Source organism: Lipotes vexillifer, unplaced genomic scaffold, assembly GCF_000442215.2.
Source record: "Lipotes vexillifer unplaced genomic scaffold, Lipotes_vexillifer_v1.1 scaffold90, whole genome shotgun sequence".
Classification (NCBI taxonomy): domain Eukaryota; kingdom Metazoa; phylum Chordata; class Mammalia; order Artiodactyla; family Lipotidae; genus Lipotes; species Lipotes vexillifer.
In genome coordinates, this window is record NW_006782310.1 from 3,888,339 (window position 1) to 3,910,416 (window position 22,078).

Here is a 22,078-nt window from a genome sequence, read left to right on the forward strand (position 1 = left end):
TTCCTGCTGTAACAACCCCATGCTGAAGAAATAGGGAGTAAGAGGGTGAAGCAGCGTGTGTGTGGCAGAATGCATTTCCCAAAGCTGGCTACCACAGTACATCCACATGTTTCCCTTACAGTGTGATATTGATATTCCCCCCACTGAGCATATCAGTGAAGTCAATATCCCTTCCTCTTGAATCTTTATCATTTTTTTTTTTTTTGCGGTACGCAGGCCTCTCACTGCTGTGGCCTCTCCCGTTGCGGAGCACAGGCTCCGGACGCGCAGGCTCAGCGGCCATGGCTCACGGGCCCAGTCGCTGCGTGGCATGTGGGATCTTCCCGGACTGGGGCACGAACCCGTGTCCCCTGCATCGGCAGGCGGACTCTCAACCACTGCGCCACCAGGGAAGCCCCGTCTTGAATCTTGATGGACTTCAGTGGTTGCTTTGACCAGCAAAGTATGACAGAAGTTATGGTCTGTGACTTCTAAAACTAGATTTAAAACTGCCATGCCCTTCTGCCCTCTCTTTAGGGATCAGAGAGCTGGGAACCCAGCCGCCATGCTGTGAGGGAGCCCAGGCCACAAGGAGTGGTCTGTGTAGGTATTCTGCCAGAGCCCCAGCTGAGGTCCCAACCAAAAGGCAACATCAACCACCAGTTGTGAGACTGAGGAAGCATTAAGATGACTTCAGTAGTCAGCCACCTTCTAATTACAGTTGTGTGAGAGATAAGTGACAACCACCTAGCCAAGCCCAGTCAGCCTCCAGAATAACAAGAGATAATAAAATGATTGCTGTTACAAATTGGAAAAGAAGAACTAAAACTGTCACTGTTTGCAGAAGACATGATACTATACATAGAGAATCCTAAAGATGCCACCAGAAAACTACTAGAGCTAATCAATGAATTTGGTAAAGTTGCAGGATACAAAATTAATGCACAGAAATCTCTTGCATTCCTATACACTAAGAAAGAAGGATCAGAAAGAGAAATTAAGGAAACACTCCCATTCACCATAGCAACAAAAAGAATAAAATACCTAGGAAAAAACCTACCTAAGGAGGTAAAAGACCTGTACTCAGAAAACTATAAGACACTGATGAAAGAAATCAAAGATGACACAAACAGATGGAGAGATATACCATGTTCTTGGATTGGAAGAATCAACATTGTGAAAATGACTATACTACCCAAAGCAATCTACAGATTCAATGCATTCCCTATCAAATTACCAGTGGTATTTTTTACAGAACTAGAACAAAAAATCTTAAAATTTGTATGGAGACACAAAAAGCCCCTGAATAGCCAAAGCAGTCTTGAGGGAAAAAAACGGATCTGGAGGAATCAGACTCCCTGACTTCAGACTATACTACAAAGCTACTTTAATCAAGACAATATGGTACTGGCACCAAAACAGAAATATAGATCAATGGAACAGGATAGAAAGCCCAGGGATAAACCCACGCACCCATGGTCAGCTAATCTATGACAAAGGAGGCAAGGATATACAATGGAGAAAAGACAGTCTCTTCAATAAGTGGTGCTGGGAAAACTGGACAGCTACATGTAAAAGAATAAAATTAGAACACTCCCTAACACCATACACAAAAATAAACTCAAAATAGATTCAAGACCTAAATGTAAGGCCAGACACTATAAAACTCTTCAAGGAAAACATAGGAAGAACACTCTGACATAAATCACAGCAAGACCTTTTTTGACCCACCTCCTAGAGAAATGGAAATAAAAACAAAAATAAACAAATGGGACCTAATGAAACTTCAAAGCTTTTGTACAGCAAAGGAAACCATAAACAAGACGAAAAGACAACCCTTAGAACGGGAGAAAATATTTGCAAGTGAATCAGTGGACAAAGGATTAATCTCAAAAATATATAAACAGTTCAAGAAGCTCAATATTAAAAAAACAAACAACCCAATCAAAAAATGGGCAGGAGGGCTTCCCTGGTGGTGCAGTGGTTGAGAGTCTGCCTGCCGATGCAGGGGACATGGGTTCGTGCCCCGGTCCGGGAGGATCCCACATGCCGCAGAGTGGCTGGGCCCGTGAGCCACGGCCACTGAGTCTGCCCGTCCGGAGCCTGTGCTCCACAACGGGAGAGGCCACAACAGTGAGAGGCCCATGTACTGCAAAAAAAAAAAAAAATGGGCAGAAGACCTAAATAGACATTTCTCCAAAGACATACAGATGACCAAGAAGCACATGAAAAACTGCCAACATCAGTAATTATTAGAGAAATGCAAATCAAACCTACAATGAGGTATCACCTCACACCAGTTAGAATGGTCATCATCAGAAAATCTACAAACAACAAATGCTGGAGAGGGTGTGGAGAAAAGGGAACCCTCTTGCACTGTTGGTGGGAATGTAAATTGATATAGTCCCTATGGAGAACAGTATGGAGGTTCCTTAAAAAACTAATAGAACTACCATATGACCCAGCAATCCCACTACTGGGCATATACCCAGAGAAAACCATAATTCAAAAAGACACATGCACCCCAATGTTCATTGCAGCATTATTTACAGTAGCCAGGTCATGGAAGCAATCTAAATGCCCATCGACAGATGAATGGATAAAGAAGATGTGGTACCTATATACAATGGAATATTACTCAGCCATGAAAAGAAACAAAGTTGGGTCATTTGTAGAGACGTGGAGGGATCTAGAAACTGTCATACAGAGTGAAGTAAGTCAGAAAGAGAAAAACAAATATCGTATATTAACACATATATGTGGAACCTAGAAAAACGGTACAGATGAACCGGTTCGCAGGGCAGAAATAGAGACACAGATGTAGAGAACAAGTGTATGGACACCAACGGGGGAAAGTGGCTGGGAGGTTGGTGGTGGTGGGATGAATTGGGAGATTGGGATTGACGTATATAAACTAATATGTATAAAATAGATACCTAATAAGAACCTGCTGTATAAAAAATAAATAAAATAAAATTAAAAAAAAATTATCGCCCCAGTGCACAAAGTGGGAACCTAGCTTTATATATCAAAATATTACTTTGTAAGTCTTAGTACCCCCATTACGGATGAAGAAACTGAGGCTGGGAGAAGTAATTGCCCAAGGTTACTCAACTTGTTAAGAACCAGCGTCTGGTTTCAAATCCGAGTCTGTATGAATCCAAACCATGACCTCTTTCCACTTCTCTTCTGTGAAAAATATAGTAAATGTACATTTTATACTACACTTTATGTTCTAATTGAGATATAGTTGACATAACATACTAGTTTCAGGTGTACAGCACAGCAGTTCAATATTTGTATACATTGTGACATGATCACCACAGTAAGTCTAGTTAACATCCGTCACCACACAGTTCCAAATATTTTTCTTGTGATGAGAACTTTTAAGATGTACTCTCAGCAACTTTCAAATATATACAATACAGTATTATTAACTATAGGCACCATGCTGTACATTACATCCCCAGCACTTACTTATTTTGTGACTGGAAGTTTGTACCTTTTGGCCCCCCTCACCCAGTTAACCCACCCCTCACCCCCCACCTCTGGCAACCAGTCTGTTCTTTGTGTCTATGAGTTTGCATTTGTCATTTTGTTGGGGGGGGGGGGCGGTTCCACGTATAATTGAGTTTATATGGAATTTGTCTTTCCCTGTCTGACTTATTTCACTTAGCATAATGCCCACAAGGTCCATCCGTTTTGTTGCAATGGCAAGGTTTCCTCCTTCACTATGGCTGAATATTATGTGCGTGTGTGTGCGTGTGTGTGCACGCGCATGCACACACACATGCTCATGCGAGCCAGTTTTATCCATTCATCTGTTGATGAGCACTCAGGTTGCTTCCATGTTTTGGCTACTGTAAATAATGCTGCTGTAAATATGGAGGTGCACATATCTTTTCGAGTTAGTGTTTTTGTTTCCTTCAGTTAAATACCCAGAGTGTAATTGCTAGATCATATGGTGATTCTATTTTTAATTTTTTGAGGAAACTCCGTACTGTTTTCCATAGTGGCTGCGCCAGTCTTGCTTTCCCACCAACGGTGCATGAGCATTCCCTTTTCTCCAGTCTCACCAACGCTTATTTTTTTATAATAGCCATTCTAACAGGTGTGAGGTGATATCTCATTGTGATTTTGATTTGCATTTCCCTGATGATTAGTGATATTGAGCAGCTTTTCATGTACCTGTTGGTCATCTGGATGTCTTCTTTGGAAAAATGTCTATTCAGATCCTCTGCCCATTTTTAAAAAACCATGTTGCTGGGTCTTTTCTTATTGAGTTTATGAGTTCCCTATATATTTTGGTTATTAATCCCTATCAGATGTATGATTTGCAAGTATTTTCTCCCATTTGGTAGGTTGCCTTTTCATTTTGTGGATGGTTTCCTCTCCTGTGCAGAAGTTTTTTAGTTTGATGCAGTCCCACTTATTTGTGCTTTTGTTACCTTTGTTTTCGGAGTCAAATTCAAAAAATCACCACCAAGACTGATATCAAGGAGCTTACTAACTATGTTTTCTTCTGAGAGTTTTATAGTTTCAGATCTTATGTTCAAGTCTTTAATCCATAAATTTTAATCCATCCATAAATTTTAAAATTAATTTTAAAATTAATTAATTAATTAATTGTGTGTGTGTGTGTGTGTGTGTGTGTGTGCCTGCATTGGGTCTTCGTTACTGTGCGCGGGCTTTCTCTCGTTGCAGCGAGTGGTGGTTACTCTTCGTTGAGGTGCACAGTCTTGTCATTGTGGTGGCTTCTCTTGCTGTAGAGCATGGGCTCTAGGCACGCGGGCTTCAGTAGTTGTGGCTCGCGGTCTCTAGAGCACAGGCTCAGTAGTTGTAGCGCACAGGCTTATTTGCTCCGTGGCACGTGGGATCTTCCCGGACCAGGGCTCAAACCCATATCCCCTGTATTGGCAGGCGGATTCTTAACCACTGCACCACCAGGGAAGTCCCTTTAAACCATTTTAAGTTAATTTTTGTTTATAGCGTAGGATAGTGGTCCAGTTTCATTCTGTTGCATGTGGCTGTCCAGTTTTCCCAACACCATTTTTTGAAGAGAGTGTCTTTCCCTATTGTGTATTCTTGGCTCCCTTGCATAAATTAATTGAGCATGTATTTATGGTTTTATTTCTGGGCTATATATTCTGTTCCACTGATCTTTGAATCTGTTTTTATGCCAATACCATACTGTCTTGATTACTATAGCTTTGTAATATTGTTTGAAATTCAGGCACATACCTCCAGCTTTGTTCCTCTTTCTCAAGCTGCTTTGGTTATTTGAGGTTTTTTTGTGGTTTCATACAAATTTTAGGATTGTTTATTTATTTCTGGGGAAAATGCCATTGGAAGTTTGATAGGGATTACATTGCATCTGCAGATTGCTTTGGATAATATGGACATTTTAACAATATTCTCTCAATCCACGAGCGTGGAATATCTTTACATTTATTTGCGTATTCTTTCATTCTTTCAATTTCTTTCATCAGACTTTCCAATGTACACGTCTTTCATCTCCTTGGTTAGATTTATTCCTTTATTATTTTTAATGCAATTGTAGTGGGATTGTTTTCTTAACAGTTCATTATTAGTGTATAAAAATGCAACAGGTTTTTGTATATTGGTTTTGTATCCTGCAAGTTTACTGCATTTATTAGTTCTAACAGTTTTCTGGTGGAGTCTTTGGGGTTTTCTATGTACTATTTCATGCTATCTGCAAATAGTGACAGTTTTACTTCTTCCTTTCTGATTTGGATGCCTGTTATTTATTTTTATTGCCTAACAGTATACTATATTAATTCTAAAGTGCTATCTTCAGTAAGGAAGGTACCATCGCCCACATCCCACCTCGAAAACACACCTACTGCAGCTTTAATTTTTTTTAATCCTAGAGAAATATTCAGTGGCCTGGCTTGGGTCACAGACCTAACCTTGGACCAATCTTTAGGTCCGGGAGGATGGAATATTATAATTGGCAAGCTTTACTAGAATCACAGGGTTTGAAGGAATAGTTCCCAGAAGAAGGAGGGGAAAACAAAAATAATAGAAATGCACTAGACATGTTTTTGCACTACATGCCATTATGTCTCATTCATATTGATTCCATTGCTGCCTCTTTGAAGGCTGATGACATCCTCATTGAAGAGACTGGAGATAGACATTTTGGGGGAGGGTATGAAAGGCAGGCTGTGTGAGGAGTTAATCCCAAGAATTGATCTCGCTCTCTCAGCTGACTGTTAACTCATCGTGGTTCCCTATATGTTAAGATCCCTTTGGATTTCCTAGGAGTCTGATTCCTTCACATAGAAATTAAGTGGAAGCTACTTGAAGGTAAGCCTTCATGCTTTTATGTGCTGTACTCTGTAGTTGGACCCCCTCATGCTCATGCCCTATAGCGAGTGTGAATTGAGGAAAGATACTTGGCATTATAAGCTCTTGAGTAAACAGAACGTAAGTGCTAATTAAAACATTTCTTATGGAGACTTAGATCTTAATTCATGATTTCCAGTTGCATTCTCTCCCTCTCTTTTTTAATGAAGTAAGCTTTTTAAATTTTCTTTTTAAAAATTTTATTTGGATGAGGTCAGAAATTGGGGGATTTCTCTTCCATTACTCACACTGCTTCCCAGCTGCTGGCCTCATGTTCACTTGACACACTGTTGAGGAGCCACCTGTGAGCCATAGTTCTGCCCCACACACACCAGCCTTGTCAGAGAAGCCCCAGACTCAGGAAGACCCTCCTTCCCAGTGTCCCTGCCATGGGTGGCCTAGGTCCTGAGTAGCTCTGAAACTCTAGAGGCCACTGGTACCTGTTAGAACTCCTGTCTTCCCATCCCTCCACCTTGGCTTTGAATTTATATTAAGGAGTCTCTTTGCTCAGTTGGTACTTTTTAATATCAAAATCAGAAATAAAGTCCAGTGGGCTAGTTAACTTTTGATAGCCCTAAGGAAATTGTCTCTTGAAAGCTTGTGAAGCTTCTGGAAGATAATTTACTTGTTAATGGTAACATTTGCCCCTTCCTTTCCTTTGCCCCTCAGCTGAGCCCAAGGTGCCTTTTATCCTTTCTCAGTTGTCCTACCCAGTCCTACCCATCAAGACCTGTTTTGGTTAAACGTGGAAATAAAATAGGGGAAGGAAGTAAAGGAATTTCATGAACTTGGGCATGGACACATTTCAGTAAGAACATTCGACTAGGCATGTCTAGCGTTGGAGGGTTGAATTGTCACAGTCTTAGCATAGTGAAAATGAAAGCAGATTTCAGCTTTGAAAACAAATACCAAAAAATGCCTGTGGTCTCCTCTCCCCTCCAGAAGATATCAAAGAAATGTATATTGATGGTTGAGGCTTACTCAGAAAAAGAAAATAGTTAATCGCTCTAAATAAGGGGAAGAAAATTAATTTTCCCTACTAATCACATATACCGCTAACCCCCAGTCCTGGTATCTCCTCCTCCCTCCCTCTCCCTTAACCATAATTTTTTTTTTTTTAGTATCTTTTATTTTATTATTTATTTATTTTGACTATGTTGGGTTTTCGTTGCTGTGGGCGGGCTTTCTCTAGTTGTGGCGAGCGGGGGCTGCTCTTCGTTGCGGTGCGCGGGTTTCTCATTGCGGTGGCTTCTCTAGTTGCAGAGCACGGGCGCTAGGCGCGCAGGCTCAGTAGTTGTGACACACGGGCTTAGTTGCTCCGCGGCATGTGGGATCTTCCTGGACCAGGCTTCGAACCCGTGTCCCCGCGTTAGCGGGCAGATTCTTAATCACTGCGCCACCAGGGAAGTCCTCCTTAACCATAATTTACAACTCCTATCCTTCCAGTCTCCATCCCTTACTGCCATGAATACTGCTCTCCTATGCTGCCTCTCATGCGCACCCACCTTATTCCCTCTTTCTCCACCCTTTTCCTGGCGTTACTTCCTCGCTCCCTAGACTGAATTGCCTTCAGGGCAGCAGTCCACCTTCTCTTGCTTCTGTGTCCTGCTGTCTCAACCCTGCTGCTCCCCAGCCCTAGATTCTGCATTCTTGCACCCAGGTTTTATCAGACCCTAGCGGAAGGCAGCCTGAGCTAGTGAACAAGGATGACAGCTTTGACGCCTGGCGGGTGTGTTCACGCCCAGCTTTGCCACTTCCTGGCTGATGAACTGGCTAAGTTATTTAGCTAGCTGCCTCCTCTGACAAACAGAACTTAAAATCCCCCTTTCCTCATAAGTTTCTGTGAGGATTAAAAATACCTACCCAATTGAAACAGAGCACTTGGTCCCTAAAAAGTACCCAGTAAATATTAGGTGTTGCTATTATCGTCTTTGTTGCTGGAGAGAATTCTGCATCTGGACCAATAGATACTGGGAAGCCTGCTGCAGAGTGATGGCTCCTAACTTTGGTTTTAAGCCAAAGTCCTCACAATGGCCGTTCAAAGCCCTGCACATTCTGGTCACTGCAATCTTTTCTACCCTCACCTCCTACAACCACCCTCCTACCCAACAACACACACATCACACACTCAAATATAAGATTCACGAGGGCAGAGAATTTTGCCTGTTTTGTTCATTTCTGTCTCTCCAGCACCCGTTATTCCTAGCATGTAGTAGGTGTTCAGTAAATGCGTGTTGAGTGAATGACTGAGCCCCAGTACAAATATGGCCTTGGTGAAGCTTTTCCTGTCTCTCCAGTCATGGTTGCTTTCTTTTCTATATTCCTGTGCTACTTAATACATTCTTCAATTATAACATTTATCACATTGTATTTTTATGGAAAACATATTTAAAGCTCTTCAGTTTAACAAGATGGTATAATTCAGAAGCACATTTTTACTTAATAGAGTGAAACCTTAAATTGCACAGATTTGATTGCTTACAGAAATCATAATGTTCTGCAAGTTTGTGAATTGCGTTCCCATCATGTTCTGTGAGTTATTCCACAAAATTAAGTCCAACCTTGAGAAAATCCAAGAAAAAGCGAATTAGAAAGCAAATTCCAACACACAGAGAAATCTTCCCTTAAGCAATGGCACGTTCTATACTTTGACATTACAGAAACCTCGCTTTTTTACTAGCAAATAGGAAGGAGGCTTGCAAAACTCTGCCTTGTGGACATATATCGGCATAGCTATAATTGTGGCTGATAAATAATCTGCAAATACAAGTAATCTCAAAAGTCAATCCTGGAAGAGTCCACCTGTTCAGGTTGGTTTTGAAGGAGGGCATTCTTCATCTGGGGGAAAACATTTACCAATTTTTCTTAAATAAAACGCTATTACTAAAAGCCAGGAGACATATACTTATTATAGAATTCTCATCAGATCTAAAGAAAGAACTAATAAAATCTTCTATGCCTCAGGGTGAAAGTAGCGAGCAAGGACCACTCTCAAGTACATCTCTATGCCACCGATGTGATTTCAGAGCCAACACCACTGGCTGGCCAATCATGTATTTATTCACTGCTATCATTTTGGGTGTGGAGCATATTTTAAGCCACTGATTGATAACCTGTCCCTGCCATTCCCTACTGGAAAATACCAAGACATATGCATGGGAAAATTGCTTGTCCCAGGGCAGCAGTGGTGACTGCTAAGTGGAATCTTCTGTCTGCATTCAGAGGCGATAACAATCTAAGGAAGCTCCCCTCCCTCCATCTAAGGTGGTGTGACAGCTGTGAATGCCTTTGACAGCAGTGATTATCAGCTTCAGTGAACACATTTTAACTTGGAAAAGGCATTCGTGATGAGTAGGTACGGCTGGGATGGAATCAGGATTAGCATCCATTCCTGGCTGATGATTTCACATCTTCTCTGCTGTTGTATTTTGGATTTCTCAAATCCAAGGCAATGCAAACCTCACATGTTGGAGAAATAGACAATGATTTCTGCCAGGATGCAATTATCGGTGCTCTCTGGCCTAAACCTCAAGAGAAACGGGACTGTGCTATAACCTAGGAACTTGGAAAATTAAAATCTGGGTTGGTGCCCAGTTCCATCTTCCTTGATTGTGCCTGTGGACTGGGATGGCGGCTGGTTTCCTTTTTCGCTCATTGCTCTGGCTCTGTGTCTGCTGGGTCTGTCTTAATAATCCTGCTCTCCAAACACACATTGTAAATATTCGTTTGACTTTTGGGGGGAAGGATGGGTCTTGACCCCATAGAAGGGGACACATCTGGTGCCTAACAAGTGCTCGTTAATGAACATATTGGCTCCTCCAATACTGCCGAGAGCTTTTTAGTGAAAATACTTGTTGATGCTAGTTAGTTGCTGACAATATATACATGGCCTGTAATTTAATGTCACCTCATTCCTTCAGTATCTTTGTTAGGTCAGAATACTAGTGATCTGGCTAAGAATTACAGTTTCCCTACTTGTTGAAGATTTCTTTATTTTCTTCAGTAATCGCTGATGGGTCTGATCTGAAATTCAGTCTCTTAAAAATACCTTTGAGAGCACCTTATCAAATCCAGTCAACACTTCTGTGCCCTCATCTGTTTTTTGTTTGTTTGTTTGGGCGCTCCTAGCAGCATGCAGGATCTTAGTTCCCCAACCAGGGATTGAACCCGTGCCCCCTGCAGTGGAAGCGTGGACCCCTAACCACAGGACCGCCAGGGAAGTCCCATTCTCTGCCCTTATCTGATTCAAACACATTTGGCCCAAGAGACACCTCCCTCCTCTCTGATACTCACTTATCCCCCTGGGCCCAGTGAAACCACTCCCTCTTGTGATTGGCCCCATCAGGCCAAATCCTTTGTGGTCTCTTTGCAGGCTTCTTTTTTATCACTCAGCTTTTAGAGAGTTCCATCCCAGGCCTTCTCTTTCTCCCTGAGTGAGGGCATCCACACCCGCAGCTTCAATGATCACCCATGAGACAATTTCCTCCAAATCATATGTATCTCCAAGTGAAACATATACGTTCAAAGACCCACATGTTCCCTCATTCAACAAATACTTAACGAACACCCACTGTGTGTGAAGCCTGGTGACCGATCATTGTCACCACTAGGATGTCCTATAGGTACTTCTCTATGTCCAAAACATGCTGTGAGAATCTCTCTTCCAGAAGGACAATTCAATCTGTATTTCCCATCTTGATGAATGATACCGTTATCCCCTTGGTCACCCAAGCCACAAACTTAGCATTCACTTGAAATATCTTTCTCCTTCACTGCCCACCCTTAATCCCCATCAACATCGTGCCCACATCCATTTAGTCCAACAAATCATAGCAGTTATTCCCTCTGAATATCTCAGGTCTGTGCTTGCTCCTACAACCCCTTGGCTCCTGTCTAAGTCTAGGCCTTCATCCCTGTTTGATGCATTTTGATCTCCAACATGGGACTTCCCGGGTGGCGCAGTGGTTAAGAATCCACCTGCCAGCGTGGGGGACGCGGATTCGAGCCCTGGTCTGGGAAGATCCCACATGCCGCAGAGCAACTAGGCCCCTGCGCCACAACTACTGAGCCTGCTCTCTAGACCCCGAGAGCCACAACTACTGAGTCCGCGTGACACAGCTACTGAAGCCCGCGCGCCTAGAGCCCGTACTCCACAACAAGAGAAGCCACCACAATGAGAAGTCCACGCACCACAATGAAGAGTGGCCCCCGCTCGCTGCAGCTGGAGAGGGCCCGTGCGCAGCAAGAAACGAAGACCCAACGAAGCCAAAAATAAACAAACAAATAAATAAATACTCCAACATGTCTTCTATGCTACTGCAGCATCAGAGCTTCTTGATATGCAACTTTCACCATGAATTTCCCTCCCTAAGGCATTTCATGGTTCCAAAACACCTTCAGAGTGAAGGTCAAGCTTCATAGCTTGGCCACAGCCCCTCCTGCACCTGGTCCTGGCCCTGTCCTCTGCCATCGTGCACTCTGTTCTCCATCCATACTAAACAACTTGCTGTCTCCCAGGGATATCACACCCTTTCGTACCTCTGTACCTAAGTATATCTGCTTGAGAAGCCCTTTGTCTCCCCTCTACACTACCGTTCCTCTTTTAAATGACAGTAGAGCCTAGAGGAGCAGCATGTCAACTTTGGGGTCAAGACATCCTGGACAAGTTGCTTTTGCTCTTTGAGCCTCAATTTCATCATTAGGGTCATTGTGAGAATCAAATCAGATATTTGTTGAATCAGTGAATTATGTATTCATGTAGTGCCTACTACCTGCCAGCCCTTATGCTGAGAACCGAAGATATAGCAGTGGGCAAAGCAGTGGAAGCCCCTCCCTAAGGGATCTTGTATTCTGTTTAGCACAGAGAAAGTGAACAAAAAAGGTTATAATTATTACTCACCCAAGACTTAAGTAATAGCTCCTTGGGGAAACGTTTCAGACCTACTTCCCAGTTTCCATTCTGAATTAGGTGCTCATCTTCTATGGCTCTATATCACACCGTATGGTGCCATTATCACAGCATCATGTTGTGTCATAATTGCCGATATTTTCATCTTGCTCATCTACAGCTCTGAGTTCCTTGAGGACAGAGCCTGGGACTTTTCTTCTTATGTTACCAGCTTGTAGTACACAAGAAATCCAGCTATATGTGTCAAGTGAATGAGTGAATGAACATTTCAGAGTATGCTTCACTTATTGTTTAAAAATAGCATCTACCACTAAAGACCATTTGCTATAGGCCAGAGACTATGTCAATTGCTTCAACTGTATTATGTAATTTAATCTTCACGGCAACACTATGAAACCAGTATTATTACACCTACTTCATAGATGAGGAAACTAAATCTTAGAGATGCAGAGTAACTTGCTAGGGTCACATAGCCCGCAGGTGGTGAAACCAAGCCGGGGACCCAAGTCTGCCTGATGCCAGAGCCCCAGCTTCAATCCATGAGGCTTCGTAAGAGGAGCCATTTCTCTATGGGGCAGTTGGAGATGTAGGATGATGGTCTGGATATACTTTATTTTAGATACATCTGTGTACATAAGACAAAGCTTAACCTACAGTCAGATGTACACGAGACATTTTAGCTTATTTGTGTGTATGTGATCTGTGCGACTCTCTTGACCCCGCTGAGGGGGATGGGAAATGAAAGGTTTTAAAAAGTTCACAGTATTACAGCCTCTTCCAGTTTAGGCTGTCTTTGGAGCACTCAATCTCTTGGGTGAATATTCAGTCTTTTAGATGTCCTCCTCTCTCCCTGGGTTCTCTGCCTAACTGTACCAAGCCACTGATTTTAGTGTGTTGAGGCTAGTGATGAGGCTGCACCTTGATTGGGGAGGAAGGTGTTGGGGAGACACTCTTTGAAAGCCATCTCTTCCCAGAGTCTCAAATGGGACTTCTGCCTCATTAGGCAAAAGAAATCCCCTTAGGCTGAGAACAAAGCCAAAACCTCTCTAACGTCTCCCTTCAGGGACCCGGAGGTGGGAGATTCTGCTTTTTCCCACTTCAGCCTGCTTCTTTCCAACCTTGGGGTTGGAAAGGGTACTCTCCCCGCCCTCTTCCTGCCTGTTTGGCGTTTCCCTCTGTCCTAGCATCCTCCTTCCCAAAGTGGAATGTGCCTTCCCCTTCTCCCCAGGGCTAAACTGGAGAATGGCTGCCAGGTAGCCTGATTTATGGGGAGAGGAATGAAAACACATCTGTTTAATATTTTCAAATTATTACCCCTGTTACCCCTGCAACTCGGAGGGTAATCACAAGTCTCTGGGGGCTCTCTGGGTCCCTTTAGAGTGGTGTGGTTCAGAGCAGTGCTGGTGGAAGACTTACAAGGCTCTTAGGTACCTCCTCCACCTGCCTCACTACCCCTCCCCTTTCAGCCCATTCACCCAAATTCCTGGCCATGGTCCTCTTTTTCATGGACAGCCCAGAAACAGTGGGAGTATTCCCTCCACAAAATTAGTTGGTATAACCAATGATCTATATATACATTCAAATTCTGACAAACATAGTCCCTAGGATAACACCAGTTATGTAACCTATTACTTAAATATGGGATCATGGGAAAAAAAGCTATCCAAAAGAGCCCCAAATGAGAGAGTGTATGCGGAAAACATTAAATATTTGATTTGTAGACTGTGCCTTTTAACTTCAGACTGTTCCCAAAGAAAGGGGAAGCTTTTGTGAAGGGGAACAGATTAGTAAGGAAATTAACAGCCATGGGTCAAGTAACAGAAATAGTAAGAGGAAGTGTTGATCTTTGTAGCAGTAACTACACTCTCATGCCCCTTTAGCTCACTGTGCAATGTGAGGCTTGCTGTGTATCTCTTGTACTCAGATATTTATCTGTTGTACCTTGTGAAGTCTTAGGTCAGAATTGGATCCTTATTGTATGAAAAAAAATTCTCATGTAAGTTGAGATATGGATGAAGGAATCAACTTGTGCACTGTGAATTCACTGGAGAAAGTAGAAAATAAAATTATTAAAATATAGTTCAAAAGGAGAATACAGAATAGGAAAAAATGCCCCCTTATTTAAGATTATCATTACCATCTGGGTTGTAAACCATTTGACTCTAATTCTAGGAGCTTGATGCCAGAAATAACTTATTACCAGGGAAATATGCTGGAGAATTGTCAGGAATGACAAATTTTTTTACTTGTTTTAACATCTGTATCACAAAATGATAAAGCTGGTAAGCCATACAGTGATGTGAAGGCATGAGCCTAGTACTTTCTGCTACATATATTTATTCTGTCTTTTACATTCCAATTCTCCTTCCTTTCCAACCCCACAAAGGGTCAGAGACCACTTTTGATAAGCAGAGAATCCTTCAAACTCCCTTCTTCTTTCTGAAGGAAAGCACTGGACACATCTGGAATCTGTTCAGAATTTATAATCTAATCCATACACTTTGCACAGTACTAGCAACTCTATTCACGGCTCTCTTTTCACAGTGGTCATGTTGAGAAGTACGTAAAGTACTTGATTCTTACCTTGATCTGTAACATTTATGAGTTCACATTAAACATAGACCACCACTGTCCAATCACATTGATAAAAGCATGTCATTTTGAAGTTCCAGTTCACTACTTCCTGGCTGTGTGACCTTGAGCATGTTGCTTAATCTCACTAGTTTACTCATCTTTAAAATAGGGATGGTAATAATAATAGCACCTGGCTCCTAGCCAATGTATTTGAAAGCTCCATTGCAATGATACAGAACAGCTTGAATGTTGAGAGCCTCCAAATACTAAATTGGATGTTCACGTGTTTAATTCAAAGAAAATAAAATACATGACAAGGACTTAATTATGTGCATCAGGAGACAGTATAAGAATTTGAATTGGGAGGTCGTGTGTAATCATGATGTTCTAAAATGGTGGTTATCTTTTTTATTTTTTTAACTCTGGGGATTCTTTTGTACAGAAAATCTCTTAATTTGCAATCTTTGATCTTCTCATTATTAACGTAAAGGTATATTGATTAGAAGGAAATGCAGCTTCCTCTTAGCTTTTCAGGTTTGGGGCTACTTTCGGGGAGGCGGCTGCTGCTGTTTGGAGAATCGGGGAGGAACCTGGAAGTTTTAACCCCTTAGTCTGATATACTTTCTAGAAGGAGGCTACCAGGTCGTCTTATATTTTTCTGAAACCAGACGGAGTTTAATTTTCATGACACAAGAACTTGGTATTGAAGGAGTTAAAGGGTCTCCCACACCCCTCTGCCTGAATCGTTCTTTTGTGTACACAGCTGCAGTGGGAGCTCGGGTTGGAAAGGAAATGGTTAGAGGAAGAGCTGGTTTTCAGACCCAGGCGAGTCTGCGAGGGGGGCCGGGGGTGGCCTGGGGTTTTACATGCCAGATGTAGGCCTGCCCGGGTGCCTGCTTGGAGCCGCTCGCGTGGTCACGCCGGGGCCCAGCGCTAATCAAGACGAGGTGATGAGTTAGCGGGTTGCTATGGGGATGGGCCGGGCCACGTGACCAAGGGTGCTGCTGCCGGCGCTTTGACGTCAGCAGCCGGGAGGGCGGGCCTCGAGAGGGCGGGGCGGGATCCGAAGAGGAGAAGGGAGCTGCGAGCAGCGAGCAGGCGGCAGGCGCGGTCTGCGCGAGGAGCAGGCGAGCGGGAAGGCGAGACGCAGCCACCTTCCTCACCAGCCAGCCCACAGCGGTTTGTTCCCATCCTCGGGAGTGCGCCAATGCCCGGGCCGACCCAAACCCTGTCCCCAAATGGCGAGAACAACAACGACATCATCCAGGATAACGGGACCATCATTCCTTTCCGGAAGCACACAGTGCGCGGGGAGCGTTCCTACAGGTAATGGGGCTGGCACCGGAGCGGCGCCGGGCGGGGGACCGCGGCGGGCGGGCGCGCGGAAGTCCGCCCGTTATGTAATGGAGCAGACGCTGCCCCCGGACCCGGCTGCAGACGGGCGTTTGTAAAGGCGGTTGTGATTATTTGCTATCTGTTTCCATGTGTCATGTTGGGTGTGCACGGAGGCTTCCCGATTGCAGATGGAAAGCATTTTGTGAATAGGTTTGCTGCCTGCAAGGGGTCTCCCTCCATCTCTTTCCTTCCACATTGATTTCAAAATGCAAGCAATTTTCTCCCCCTCTCCAAAGGGAGACAGGCTGGAGCACTTCCTTTCCTCCTTCCTTTTTAGCTTTTAAAGGAACCATGAGGTAGGCTGTGCCTGAAGACAGGGAACCAGGAGGATGGTGAGGAAAAGGTTTGCGCTTGCCCTGGTGTGCGTGTGTGCAGGAAAGATGGAATCCTCTAGATTAAGCTGCAGTCTGTGGTGTTGAACCGCCAGATTGATGGAGCTTTGTAAGAATTCAGCTCGCTGATTGGTGCAAGGATTGACAGCAGAGGTCACGGTGTCAGACATTCACCAAAATTTTCTCCATTAGAACCCAAGGTTTATTAGAAAGAGACTGGACTGCAATGGACCTGAAAAGAACTGGGTGCCGTTATGCATTTTCTTAGGAGTTTATGGCCTCCGCATGGGTGGGGGAGCCCGCCCTTCTTATTTACAGTAGGAAGGTAATTCCTGGTATTTTGCTGAGGTCTGATTTGAGGATGGGACTGATCTTGGTCATTGTGTTGTGAGCCTTTTGATTAATGAGGCAGCCTGTACAGGTTGGCATCATTTTTACATTAGCATATCTGGCAATATGTTCTAGTAGATAAGCTCATTAAAATTGTTTGCATTGTTTGATAAGGATAACAATGTAATGGAGAATGCAGCTAGAGTCTAATGCAGCTCAAGGCCAGTCTTTAAGGGAGACTGATAGCTTCGCTCATATTTCCTCTGAAGTTCTTTTGTACTGGGGTAGTTATTTTTAAATGTTACCTTGATAACCGCTAACAATGCTTTTGCTTTGAGGCAGAGCACACATACCTCTGAAATGCATCCTCTCAGCGAGCAACAGGAAATAACTTTTTTTTTTAATGCCTTCATCTAAACATTCAAATGGTATTATGGGCAGACTAGTCTGTGTGTGTATAAATATTGCATATTTTAAAAATAGAGCCAAAAGTACCCCCACATCCTCTCTCTTTGACCAAAGAAATGCTATGAGCTGACTGAAAAAAAAAAAAAAATTATAAGCAATCTTTGCCCTGTCATCTCTGGCAGTTACATAAATAGTGGGAGTTAATTTTGGCTGTGCCCATGAGGTCACCAAAATCTCATGCCTATGGTTCCAAGTAATATGTTGACATGGCATCCTTAGAGATTCCAAGTGCTGGTTAAACCAAGCACTTAATATAAACCAAAATTGGTTAATATAAATTTGCTTAATATAAACCAAAATTGGTCCACAGCCTCTGGGACTCTCCTTTTGGAGACCCATGAGACTGGAACTTTGGGTCCCTTCTCTCCTTTACTTCTCTCCACCTTTCTCTGGACATTCCAAAGCTTAAAGTAGAATTTAAAAACAAAAACAAAAACTCTGAGTTGCTTTTAAACCGCACTTATTTAAACTGCTCTTATAGGTGATAAACTTGAAGCCCATATTTCTTCAGTGATTTCATCTCTGGCACTTAGGTAGCAGTTGTTTTTAAGACAGAGTTCGAATTTTACCACATGGGCCGAACGAAGGCAGTTGCCTGGTTGGGTTTTATTAGTCATATGAACGAACTTGCAATGGCAGTGGAAAAATCATTTGGTAGAAAGGTTAAATGCTACCTTTTGTTGATGAATTATTGCTTTAAAATAAAAATTTATTCACCTTTTAAATTCAGTCCAAGTTATTATTTCCATTTCCTGAACTATTTCCAGTTTGCTGTCTGAGTCCCTGTATGGTACCTGACATTATGTGAAAAACAAAACTGAATTTGAATAAAGATCTGACTGAGCAAAATCTTAAGTCACTAAGAGCATCATCGCCTTTGTATTTTATATAATAGGAGTATTGGATGCTATAGTGAGAGATGTCATAGGTTAAATGAAGAAAGAAGACTCCAAAATTACATTTGTATTGTGTTTTGTAAAGAGTGCACATGGAGACAGACACACTTGATATTTTCCTTGGTCTGCTTTTCTTTCAAAGTGGATGACCAACGTAGTATAACTACCACTTATTTTTTTGGAGGGGTGGAGGGGAAGGAAAAATGTGACACGTTTTTCTATCCAGGAAGTGTTCCATAATTATTTTGGCGTCCTGAGACTGGAGTAATATTGCCATTTAATTGCTGAGGAAACTTGGAAGGCAATTTGAAAGCCAGAGGAGAGATTTAACCACATAAGTTTTACTTTGGCTGTAGGTTCATTTTGGCCCCCAACAATGAGGTGAGCTTGAGAGTTCTGTTGGAGTGCCATGGAGGGGCCTGAGTCAGCCGAGAGCCCTGGGAGTATCACACGGAATTCTCTTTGTGGTTCCTTTACTGACTTCTAGGTAGGGCCGCAGCAGGTCCTTCAATCTTTGGCTTTATTTTCTACCGTTTCTTATTACATATAGACTCTCTCATCCCATTCTTGTAAAAGTTTTTGTGAAGTTAACTTCAAATATTTAAAACAAACACCATCTTAAGAGGTATGTAAATATAAGAAGAGTGCAGTTATTACTGAAAGGGGACTCTTCCAGGTACTGCAGGACAAGAACACCCCTCACCTGGCTGGGAGCACAGGTGAGAGGAGAAGCAGACAACCAGAGAACAAGACTGTTCTTTCCGGCTCCATCTGGGGGCAAGTGGTCACTCTTCCCAGGAGGAGACATTATTGTCATAACACTTGCACGAGATTGTTTATAAATAAGGATCAAATATGGTTCACACCCAGATATCTTGATCCAGGTATCTCTTGGTATAAACAGAACCCATTTTTACAGACTGGACTAGAGGGTGTGGTAAATCATTATTGAAACAGAGTGCACTTCGATTAGCAGAGCAAGTTTCCTTTAGAAAATTACCCTTCCATTAGCAATTTCAATTGAAAAGAGCAAGTGCAAAAATTGCTCAGCAGAGCTGACTGGACGTGTTTCCACGGCTCATGTCCACTCCTGTGTGATCGCCTTCTCAGCCCCAGCTTCCTCATTGCATATATGAGTGATAGAAATCCATATATTTTAAGAGCTGTCTACAAAATAAATGTGGTGTGGGCCATCTGAGGTGACTGTTTAATTCACAGAGCGAACCAGTCGAGCTCTTGCTCTCCTGGGAGGGGCGACGCTCTATAGCTCTGTTTCATGCAGATGCTCGTAGGAAATGAAATTTATTAACTGGCCCTTGGCCCACTGCATCTTTGTTTGCATACTCCAGGCTTCTAAGAATGAATGTATAAGTCCAGAGGACTGGTTCCACATGGGTGTTAGAACAGCAACTACAGTAGCATGTGTTTCTGAATACTTAAAAAAAAAAAAAAAAATTACTTGGCCCCAGGCAATGGACTGTAAAGAAAAGCACAGCGAAAACTTAAGCCTAAAACATTGGCTCTGACATCCAACTTTGCCAGTTTTGAAAAATGAACTCGTGGTAAGGAAAACAAAAAGAAATAATGTGTGTGTGTGTGCACACGCATGTGCACAAAAAATAGTTATGAAAGCGTGTTCTGTTTAATAGAAGCTATTGCAACATGCCTCACTTTAACCAGAATGTAGATTTCAGATCACATTCCCCTGAATAGCAGCTGCAGACAGCAGAAGTCTCCTTCATACATCTCCATTATGTATTGTATTAGTATCATCTGGGTTTACTACTGTCATAGGAGGTTTTTGAAAAAGTGATTTTTGTCCTTTACATTTTTCTTAGTATTTTTAAAGGGTTACTTGATGCTTTGATTATGAGGTGCCCAATTTTTGAACAACTTTTCAGGGTCCTTTGTCAGGGCGTCTGCTAAGGGGATGGTCTTCCCGGTGCCCTTGGTGAGAGGCTCACCCCTGCTCAGCAGTGGTTGTCACTGGTCTTATCTCTTTACGGTGCATTATCTTAGCAGAACAGTGGTTTGAGATGGTCCTCTGAATTTAGGAGGTTGATTTCCATGCGCAGTATCTTTCCTATATATACAGAGACCTCTTGAAGCCGCAATGAATAATCCCTTAGGTCAGTGGAGGGGGAAATATCAGGACTAATCTAAATATTCCGTTTGGCTTGGAGAATTAATTTGACAAACGCTTGAGAGTCTTACTCTGGCCAAGCTCTCTGCCAGATGCGCCTTCAAGGACCTTGAGTTCTATTTCAAAGTCAGATGTGTGAGCTGTTCATTTTGTAACAGGTTTATTTTGTTGTGAATATTTGGCTTGGTCTGATAGCAAAAGTGGATTGCACTTCCTGAGCCCACAGTAACTCAAAGCAGAAAAAGACACCCTCAAGGCCGGTGTGCTGTAGGAAGCTAAGAGACATTGGTGGAGACCAACAATTTGGGTGAAAAGAGAGTGCAGGCTTTAGAATCAGAATTTTCATTGGCCTGGCGAGGCACATATTGGGCAGAAGCGGAGAGTAGGGCAGGAGCATTGGAAGGCAGGCAGGTGACCGGAACTTGAAAATAGAAAGCCATTGAAAGCACATTAATTGGAAGACAACATAGTAAAAACAGAGGTGCATGCTGGAATTGATCTCCCGTTTTGCAGTGAGAGTTGAAAGGAAAATGGAATCCTCCAGTGCCCCACCCCGCAGAGTCCAGAATTCCTAGTTTGCTGTAGTAGAGAGAACTCTCCAGCTCTAGTGTAGGTAGATGTTCCTGGCTCAAGTCATCTTTCCCTCAGTAGAACCAATCAGGGCAACTTCTTCCCATAACAGGTTTGGTACTTAGGTCAGATGGTGGCTTCTGTATTTACAGATGCCCACTTCATAGTTACCGGGCTAAAGAGTTGGCTGTTGTATAGAGTTTACACTATTTTGATCCTCCCGAACACCCTAGGCTAATTCGAATTTTACTCACTTGAACCAGGACTTATTTAAAGCATTATCTTGTTTTTTCTAAAGGAGCGGGAAGGTGGTTGATAGATGCATAGGATGGTCAAGTTGATGGCTGCTTTTAGTGATGGATGCTTTTGTGTAATGTATCTAGTCAAGGAAATGTAACTAGAGCTCAGTCTTTGTCTTTTTTCTAGACCTCATTTGCTTTGGGCAGGTAAAATGTGCCAAAAGAGCCAGATTTGGGTTATGACGTGGAACAGAAGAGGAGTAGGGCAAGAGACTTGAAAATGAACAGTACGCGTTATAGAGTGTGCGTGGGCAGAAGTTTGTAAAACTTGGGATCTTGCGTACAGAATTGGTCCTGAGGTTTATAGCCAGCGCTTGTTACATCATCCTTAACATGACAGTGCTCTTCCTATGAGGCACACTGTTTTATTCTTCCTAGTAGTGTTTACTTTCCTTTTATAACACATTAATTCTTTGTTCTTAAGAGAGCCTACCCGGGCAAAGCCCCGAGAGGTAATTTGTCAAAAATGCCAGTGGCATTGACATCTCAGGGCGGCGTTCTTGGGTTCACAGTTCTACTTTGGTTGCAAACAGTAGTCTCCCCTCATGCAAGAGCCCGCCTGGTTCCGCGCAGGGTTTGCATTTGGTGCTCAGCAAATCAGGAGAAGGCGCAGCCACTAACATGGGCTCCTCTTACCCCACCCCAGTCTACTTCCATTTTGTCATTTTGGAAAGCCAAAACGTGTTTTCAGGTTATTGATAATAAAATCTTTTAAATTTCCATTCTTTAAATAATTACAAAATTATTGTTGTATTAAAATTTAAGCCAGGGCTTCCCTGGTGGCGCAGTGGTTGAGAGTCCGCCTGCCGATGCAG

At 42.9% G+C, this 22,078-nt stretch overlaps 1 protein-coding gene across 3 annotated transcripts in view; it reads left to right on the forward strand.

Moving 5' to 3' along the window:
• The window catches only part of MAPRE2 (microtubule associated protein RP/EB family member 2), a 162,935-nt gene that overhangs the window by 44,568 nt on the left and 96,289 nt on the right, over nt 1–22,078 (forward strand). The window contains exon 1 of one of the 3 annotated variants that reach the window (XM_007455196.1): nt 15,907–16,156. The exons of 1 other annotated variant lie outside the window; for it this stretch is intronic. In XM_007455196.1, the coding sequence (XP_007455258.1) occupies nt 16,038–16,156 (119 nt within the window). In that variant the 5' untranslated portion in view covers nt 15,907–16,037. Of the gene's footprint in view, nt 1–15,906; nt 16,157–22,078 lie in introns of those variants that run through there. One more of the 3 variants, XM_007455198.1, reaches the window with a different exon arrangement.